A 9,668-nucleotide genomic window follows, 5' to 3' on the forward strand; every position below is an offset into this window, starting at 1 on the left:
GGGGGTTCAAACCCCCCTGCGGGTGCCACCGGTTGTGCCCAGACCGACTGAGCTAACAACCTTAGGCGAAGCTCAGGAATCGGACGAGTGCAAACAAACAAGTGTGCCAAAGCGACTGGCGTGTCGCATTGCATGTGGCGCAATAACTATCATCACTGTAACGTCGTCAAGCCTCATCAAAGGCATCGTCAGAGCGCACACCAAGTAGAAGGAAAGTCGTGCAAGTACATCAGTGTGTAATTCAAACCGTCGTTACTGTCCCCAGTAGGTGAAACCGTAGAGAAATGAATGGAATACAGTGGCCCTGCAGTACATCAGTGTGAAATTCAAACCGTCGTTACTGTCCCCAGTAGGTGAAACCGTAGAGAAATGAATGGAATACAGTAAACCGCGAAGCAGGGCAACAGGTGTAACAGGCCGGAATCTACAATTTACCTCGAGTCTGGACCTCCGAATAGGATTCTAGATCTAGAATGTTAGCACGATGGGGGGTGGGCATGGCAAAGTTCAAGAACGAGTGTGTTGCCGCGATTTGCGCAGAACTTCCTTCAGCACCGCGGCGATCCTCTCCGCCATGTGGTGCTCCATGAATCTCTCCTTCACCCTGTCATAGCCCTTCTTCCCCATGGAGGCCCTCTGCTCGGCGCGGCTCGCGAGTCTCACGATGTTCTTCGCGAGGGGCGCGACGCCCTCCTTCCCGGCCGGGTGCAGGAGGCCGGTCGAGCCGTCGACGACGATTTCCGTAGTCCCTCCGGCAGCCGTGCCCTGATATAGCAAAGGCGTGACGTCGTTAAACCAGGTCAGTAAATAGACAGCATGGTACAGAATGCATGCGAAAACAACGGATGGCGGGGCTCAAGGCTTAATGTGAGCTCATGATTGTTTGCAGTGACTCCGTAGTACTGTGATTCACAGCAATAACTCTGGTCTCCACGATTCAGAAAATTGCTGGCCCACGTTTCAGAACGTTGATGCATGGTTAATTGCCTTGTAGAAAGTTTGGTCATTCATATGCTCCAAATAAATGCAAAAATATAGTGTCCTCACAAAAAGTTTGACTTGGGACTTGTTTAGTTGCGTTGTGTAAAATTTTTGAAAAAGGCATCTTCCTACATTTGAAGTACTAAACATAGACTGATCACAAAATAAATTACAGAACTCATCTGTAAATCGCAAGACGAATCTAATGAGCCTAATTAATCCATCATTAGAGGTTGTTTACTGTAGCATTACTGTACCAGTTTAGCGTCTAATTACGGCCTAATTAGGTTCATTAGATTCGTCTCGCGATTTACAGGCAAACTGTGCAATGTGTTTTTTATTTCGTCTAGATTTAATTTTCCATGTAGGTGCTGGAAATTTTTTTTGGAATTTTGAACTTTGCAACTAAACAAGGCGTTGACTTGCCTGCTAGTCCCCTGGCCTACACAGACAGGAGAGAGTAGGGAGTGAGCCTTACCAATACTGGCAACTTGAATGCCATTGCTTCAATTGTTATTCTTCCAAAACATTCGCCACGGGCCTAGATTGAGAAAATAAAAAAGGTATTACTTGAAGTAAGAAGCAGAACAAATCAGCTTACGAATAAGCATCTCACACTGACCGTGTAGCAGCTCTACTTGGTCACTGACATACAGTATATTGCAAATCGTATCTTTAAATACAGGTGTACTACTAATCCAGGGCTTTTACCAAATTTTGCTAGTTGGAAATAAAATCTGATTTGCACAAGGGTATTTACACTTTTTTCTTAGCCAAGCAGCAGACCAAACATATATATGGGCAGCAACTTCTGTTCTAAGCTATGTTCCACAGTACACCACATGAAAGTGAACTAAATGTCAACAAAGAAATAGTGGCCTGGAGAGGGGGCCTTGAAAGCATGTACTGGCATAAGTAATGACCAATCTTTCACCAGCAATTGCAAAGATTGTATGCTAGAATTTGACTGAAAGGAATGTCTAGTCCTTAAGAAATTTTAAACCATGGCCTTAGGTGAGAATATGACAAATCAAAAGTAAAAGAAGGTAAAAGGTCACCTAAAACTTATCCCAAATAAAGAATCACCTTAGCTTCTAAATGACGTAAGATAGGCAGTATTAATTCTTGCGAATAGAAGCAATAGGATACAAGAAAATATGGATTTACCGAATAGAGAATGGAATCAGCTTATTTATTACCTAGCCATTGCATACTATAAAGATACCGATGAAAAATAATTAACAGATACATACAGTTTTGAGGACAAAAAATAGACCATAGATCACAGTATGACTCACCTGGGAGTTCTGAACAAGCACATCAATTGCTGCCAAATAAGGAGCCACTGCCAATGTCTTGTTCACAAAATGGACACGGTCATGAATCCCATTCTTTACCACAAAGTCACGTAACTGGGTCTCAAATTTGGTCTGAGCATTCATATCACTTCCCACAACTATGGCATGCATCGTAGGCACTTTTAACTTCTGCTGTTTGATGAGCTGCAAACTCTGATAAAATGCCTGAAGAAACAAGTCTTGTCCTTTTCCTCGTGATACACCTGGATTACAGAATATTTACCAAAAAAGGAAGATGCAATAATAAGACAGAATTCACATCAACAAGGGAATATTGTTTCTTAATGACAATGTGATTGGGAATTGTGGAATAAGTAATTGAAACATACTGTTTATTATTGCAAACAGGAGATCTTCACTCCGTACTCCAAGGGACTCACGAATATGTTCCCGTAGGACTCTTCTTGCAACGCCATCTTCAGCAACTTCCATTAGTTCCTTACTATTCCCGAGGTGAACAATATAAGTTTGTGGCATCTGTATTCTTCATATGAAGCAATTAGAGGTACATAATAATGAATTAGAAAATCAATATGAAATGCAAGAAACGATCAACCATTGCCAATGATGTTTTGCTCACAAATAAAAGTTCATACATAGCAAAAACAAAATATAGCCAGGTGGCAGAGAATTTATTGTCTTCTAGACAGGTAACTCATATCAGCAATAGAGTCAAAATTATGATACCAGCCTCTTTAATGTTATATATAGAACCCAGCAATCAATAATATACCGAAAAAAATCCAGAGAGCATTAATAATTATGCACATACTTCAGACGGTCACTAGTCCTGCTCTTCCAATATTCAGCCGTTGTATGAGAATCAATCATGGCTCCAGCAACGAAGGGAAGATGTTTAACGTATTCAAGCTTAAAGTAATGCCCCCGCATTTCATGGATCCACCACAAAATCTTCGGAAGGACTTCAGGAACATGGTTTTTAAGAACAGGATCAAGCCATTTGCCAGCTACAGCAGTGTTCAAGATAACCAGATCAGCTTTTCGAGCAGTATCAACTGCCTCTTGCCCCCTAGCTGGTAAAACCTGTGAAGCAAGTAGTTTGAAGTATTAGAGTAAACAAGGAATTGATTCCATTCTGATGTATGTCAACAGAGAGCTTGTGGAGCCATTGTTTCATTCGTACTTCATTTTATTATGCTAAATATTAGCACCGTAAAGCCAAATGAGGTGCATGAAAAAAGAAAGTGGATTAGTGAATTGCACCTAGTCCTAGGAGAAAATTAGTAATTCCAGCCATCTCAAATTTGCAATGTCAATCGTGAACCTGATGTCAATGTATGGGAGGAGAGTTTAAATTGTAACCCACTTGCAACCTTGTGCTAGGTGTCCACAAAGAAAACAGTGGAATCGGTCTCCATCCCAGTTCTAACTTATTACAATTTGTACTTTTGCCCCCGACCTTTCAATATTCTCTCTGACCTTCTAAACCCCCATCTGAATTGTAACAATTGCCCTCCAGCGAACATAGACAGATAAGAAGACCGAGCATATCATACTAATTTTTAGTAGAGCTTCAGTTTTTTTTCCTAGCTAGTTTCCCTGTTTGTTCTTTGAAGTTTTAAGCACATTAGCGACTGCAGGTATGAAGCCAAAACTATATTTACCCTCACCCTGGGATACTATTCTGCTGCCCTTCCATGTGCAACACTTATCTCAACAGGTCATGCGGTTTTATTGAAAAGTAGTAGAAATTAATTATCTTTCTTCTCTCTAAAAAAAGCTATCCTTCATATATAGAATATTACACGGCGTTCTTCGTGCTCCTAGGTGGTCCTGGCCATTTTGTTCTTCCCTTCATTCAGCTTGGATTCAGTTTGGGTGAGAGTGTTAGGTTTTGTTTTTCACTCCTTAATATAATGGCGGACGGCTCTCCTACCGGTTCAAGGAAAGAAAAAAGAATATTACTCGGCGATCTCTTGTACTTAATGTTTTAAGAGTTGAGTAGTGTTCCTTCTGTTGTAGTAGGATTTTCATAAAGATATACATTAACATCTCTTTAAAGTAAACCCTGACTCTTTAGCATGAATTTCAATTTACAGGACTTGGCAATCAGTAGTTTATGATATGAGAAAAACTAAATAAAAGCAAGAGACGTACTTCTCTTCACAGTTTCTGAATAGATGTAATTTTAGGATACTGCACAACAATGAGGGGATACCTACAAAATATCATATTACCATCATACAAAGCCCTCATAGGTTAGCTATTACTATTTGCAGTGTTGAGCGTTACTCTAGTCCACAGTAGCAAAGGCCCTTCTGAGTACAACTTGATCTCTAAATAAAAATGATATATAGGAGAAAATGTTAAGAAGTTATACCAAAATCATCGAATAGCATACATTCAAAAACGTTATTTGAAAACTAGAATGACATTATTTCAGAATGGAGAGAGTAACTTCCAGCCTAAGGTTGTTAGCCCGAGTGGTGCAAAGCAACCGGCGGCACTCCACAGGTGGGGGGTTCGAACCCCCACCGGGGCGAATTTCCCCGCCTGTGGGAAAAAAACCCCTCGCTGTGCTCCTGATAGCTTGGGCTGTGTAGTCAGCCCGGCCCGGCCTGGCGTCACGGTTTCCCGGCCCAGTGGGTAACGGTCCCGGCCCGGGTAACGGTTCCAGGAAATGGCACCAGACCCAATGTCAGAAAGAGCCGGGGTTCGGGGGGTTTCTCAACCTGCGTTAGAAGGCCTCCTTCTTATAAGAATGCTCGGGGGGCGGCTGGCCCCTCGCAGGTCGAGTTTTTTTAGAGAGTAACTTCCATGAATTTCAAAAATCTAAAGGCCTAACTGAAAAAAAGGAGTAAATATTATTAATTGACTTCCTGCTGTTCACCAACTTTATTCAATAATATTCTTGGATGATGCTTAAAATATGGTCTACTTCCTCCATCCTGAAATATAAGATATTTTGTTTTGTCCTAAGTCAAACTGTTCTAAGTTTGACCAAGTTTTCTCAAAATTTGGTTAGATTTCTACTAACTAGTACCTCCCTGTGGTGTCTATATAACTTTATCACATCAACATATCCATATTCCGAGCAATATGCATCATACCTGCACCCCATGGTTCAACATCTTATGCTCCAAGCTATATGTAACATCATTTGTTTCTTCTGATCTCTGGTTTGTTATCCACACCACTTGCGAGCCAACATGCCTCAGAAGAAACGTTAACTCCATCAGCAAAAGTGGGCCACCTGCATCAATTAGGAGTATTTTCACTGAGACTGATTGGTTATTAAAATGAATGCCAGTAACAAACAAACGATGCTTTATTTTCAGATATCTTTTCAATAAATGTTACCATTTCAGAACTCGAATCCTCCAGTTAGGATGTTTAGGCTCAACTTGAACATTATGAAGTACTCAACAGCTTCAGAACAAGTATTTTCACTAGCAGAACAAAACTGTGACCGTCATCATTTCTAGCCTTTCCAGAGATCTACTCTCATATTCCGCACTGGAAGTAGAAATTTCACTCACATGTCTGTTTAGTTTCCCCTTAACATAATCGCAAGTACACAACCTAGTAGCCCAACTCGCTTGTAGCACAATCAAGCATTAGAGTTACTGGTCCCAGTGTGCAGATCACCACCACACATTGTAATAAGCTATTGATATTGGGATCATAGTACATTTACTCAAACCAGCAAAAAAAATAATCACACGACTCCGTAATGAATGGATTACAAAGCGAACCACTAAGTGAGCAAATTACCGGAGAGGGAGAGCTCGTGGGAGACGAGCAGCACGAGCTTAGACCTCATGAACTCGAGGGGACTCCCCGAGGCGGCGGCGACAGAGGCGTGGTCCCCATGGGCGTCGCAGGGGTCGCGCAGGGCGCCGCGGAGGAGGAACCCCACTGTGGAGGCGGAGGCGGCGACGGCCACGAGGAGCAGGAGGAGGAGCCGGGTCCGGTGGTGGGCTAGGCCGCGGCCTTCGGCGGCCACCGCCGCGGAGGACGACGGGGCCTTCGCCATCGCCGGCGGAGGGCACGGGTACGGAGGCGGCTGTGGGGTTCGGATCAAACGGCCTGGATTTTGCTTATGCTGTTTTCAAAAAAAAAAAAAAGTACTATATCTGGTTAAGGTAAAAAAAAAAAGTACTATCTGGTTAGCTGTGTTTTTCTCCTTTTCCTTTTACGCGTGCAAGAGTCCGAGCGAATTTGAGCATCACTGTGTGGAAGGATCAAATGAGACTAGATCAAATATGTTGATCAAATGATCAAATCAAATATTCAAATTTCACATGACATTATTTTTGGAAATAGCTTGCGGGATCAATGGTACATCCCGAACTCTATTTGCTTATTTCGACGGCCAAAGTTGAAAGATTAGAAAGCAGCTGCATTCGAAACTTGTGAATCCACATCCCTGAATCTTACAATTTTAAGTGGATCAATGTAGCAATTCGCCCATACAAAAAATATGCGGGCATAACAATTACTTGATGCTTTCCTCCCATGTTTAGTGCTACACCAAGATATAACACATATGCCGCATGTGGTTATATGAATATGGATTTAACTTACCATCTCGAAGAGGGACTACGATATTGCTTCTGTTCGGCTGGCTAGTGCTCGGTGCTGATTTGTTGTGAGAGAAAAATAATATTAGTTGGCTGACGGTTGGTGGTTGGTGCTAATTTTAGTATGAGAAAAAATACTACTGGCTGGTTGTTGGCCCGACCAGCTAGCCGAACAAGCTGATTAAGGTTCATCTGGTAGCCAATACTTGTAGGTAATGACTTGTTAATGGCCGGTTGTACGATAGGTCCTCCGCACGGTCGCCCAACTGCTCACCTCCCTCCCTCGCACAATCCTTTTATCCTTATCCATTTCGTTGCTCCTCCGTTCATCCTCAACTCTCCATCAATTTCTTCTCTCTCCCTCCACAAGCTCTGTTTCCAAATCGATAGCTGCAATAGTTTCCTCCCCTACTCCCATACTCCATTCCGCAGGCACCTCCCCTCGCTTCTTCTCATGCCGCAGTCTCCTCCCCCTCCCCCCTCCCCCTCCCTCCGCGGTAGCGCGACGCGGAGTGCGAGCTCACACGTGGGGATGCGGCGTCGCGACCCACCTCTCCCCACCTCCCTCCACTGCGGTGGCGTGAGCTTGCGTGCAGGGACATGGCGGCGTAACACGGCCCCTCCTCCCCGACGCAGCTTCCTTCCTCCACGTTGTTGTGCTCCTCCCCTGCCACGACGGTGTGCGAGCCGCGGCGGCTCGGGAGGATGGGACCGTAGGTGGTGCGCGGGACCCCTCCCCTCCCTTGCCGTACGCAGGGGATGGGGCCGCATGTGGTGTGCAGGACGCCTCCCCTCCGTTGCAGCACGCAGCGTGTGAGGCCACAATGGCGCTAGGATTCAGATGCGAGTGGAGTGGCTGGGGCGCAAGCGGAGCATGCGGGCAGGGTGGGCGCGGAGCACGGACAAGCACGCAGCGGCGCATTTGGAGCGGAGCAGCCGCGCCGCCCATCTGGAATCAGGGCAATGCGGGTTCATCGTCATAAGCACTTCACTACTTTTGCAATACGAATTTTTATCGAATAGTAGAAGCATTTTCAGTACTTTCTTATAGGTAATTATATCAATTACTTGAAGCATTTTTAGTACTTTTCCAGTAGGTAACTCACTGCATTTATCCAGGCAATAATATGCTGAGAATATGACAAACTCAGTACATTTATCTGGGCAATTCTTCTGATTTTTTCATATATACAACTCAATTGTATTTAGGCAACAATTAATATGTTAACAATTAGGTAGAATAATGCAAGTCTTTAGGAAATTTTACATCTCATACCACACTGTTTTTTCACTGCTATAAGTTCTCTAATCAAATCATTTTTTCAGGTATCCAGCAAGAAAGGAGGAATGACGGTGCAGATTTGAAGCACATTAGGTAGATAAAGCTAGCAAAGAAAATACTTTTAGTGCAGGCATGTTGTGCACGGGATTTTGTGTATTTCATACATACTTTTGTCTATTTGCATCAATCTGTTTTTGTTCTTGTTGTGCATTTTTTCGCGTAAGCATTTTTGGTTTTGTGTTTGCCCTGGTGTTTGAATCAAGTAGGAGGTGGTAGGATATTGCCTGTACATTAATTCTAAATTGCTTCGTAGTTTATTATGATATGCTTTCAAGTTTTCACAAAAGTGCTTTTATTATTGTATGAGAAAAATCCCATCGAAACATATTGAAATGAGATCTTGTTTTCATGCTTTTGTCGCGAGTAACTCATTGGTGCAATCGGATTTTATTTTTATGCTCGATCGTAAATTTACAGCTTTTTAAAATCTGTTATTGCTTTTGCATGTGTGACGTCATCATTTTTTGTCCTTATCCTACTCAGAGAAGAGTGCCGCGGATAGCAGTAAGTCACATTTGTCTTCTGACATTACAAAATAGACCAGCCGTACCCAAAGACTAAATTTAGCCAAGTCCGCTTTAGCGTATGAGGCTTTGCCATGATCAAAATAAAAATGAGAATTTTCTCTCACATTTGAGATGAATCAAGGATGCACATTTCTACGCTTGTGCTCTATATATGTATCCTCACCTACATTCATTTATCTATTTTCATAACACTTGATTCATTGGCAGAGCACAGCTCTAGAAAGATTCTTACATAGTTCTGTCACTATAGTGTACAAATCGAACCATACTTTTTATTTTAGATCCGGTGTGGACCAACCCTACTAAGGATATGGTTATTTCTTTTTTTTCTTTTTTTATGTAAAACGGTTATCAAGCAAGCCACAACTTTAGCATCATTGTATATCATTATTTGTGATACAACATTCAATTTATATAGTGTAAATTATATTGTGCATACCGTATGGCGGAACTGAGGGGTGCTGACAGAAGCCATGGTTCCCCCTAACAACATAATTTTCTAAGTATTCTTTTATATCAACTTAATCTTGGCTCAAGTTTTTAGAAATTAAATTTTGCAATATAATTGAATGGTGCTGCATGTTGATGGAACATGGATCTAGATGATAACCCAAGCTAAATTTAAGGGTTCAAATATGTTTTTGAAAGTATAGGGATTTAGATGGCATCCGAAAGGGGTCAAATGTGCAATTTAGTGGTCTAAGTAAAACAGTCAGTTAAATTTAAATATCGGTCATTCTCTTTAGGCCAATTCCAATCCAAGACACCACTAGTAGTTTCTATATTTGCCATGTCATATAGACACTACATATAGAAACTAAATCCCCAACGCATAATTTCTTCATAATAAATTGCTATCCAATTATATATCTTCTCTCTCTTTTCTCCTTCCAATCCTCTCTTTATTTGTCTTTGA

At 42.3% G+C, this 9,668-nt stretch overlaps 1 protein-coding gene across 1 annotated transcript; it reads right to left on the reverse strand.

Annotated features, from left to right (window-relative positions):
- Positions 1–219: 219 nt before the first annotated feature.
- LOC120673968 lies at positions 220–6,397 on the reverse strand. The gene is made up of 7 exons (XM_039955029.1): positions 6,075–6,397; positions 5,411–5,553; positions 3,112–3,383; positions 2,669–2,823; positions 2,280–2,542; positions 1,460–1,522; positions 220–765 (listed from the first exon to the last, which is right to left on the reverse strand). Exons 1-7 carry the CDS (start codon positions 6,334–6,336, stop codon positions 508–510), a joined length of 1,416 nt encoding a protein of 471 aa, XP_039810963.1. The 5' UTR covers positions 6,337–6,397; the 3' UTR covers positions 220–507.
- Positions 6,398–9,668: the final 3,271 nt, after the last annotated feature.

Source organism: Panicum virgatum, chromosome 5N, assembly GCF_016808335.1.
Source record: "Panicum virgatum strain AP13 chromosome 5N, P.virgatum_v5, whole genome shotgun sequence".
Classification (NCBI taxonomy): domain Eukaryota; kingdom Viridiplantae; phylum Streptophyta; class Magnoliopsida; order Poales; family Poaceae; genus Panicum; species Panicum virgatum.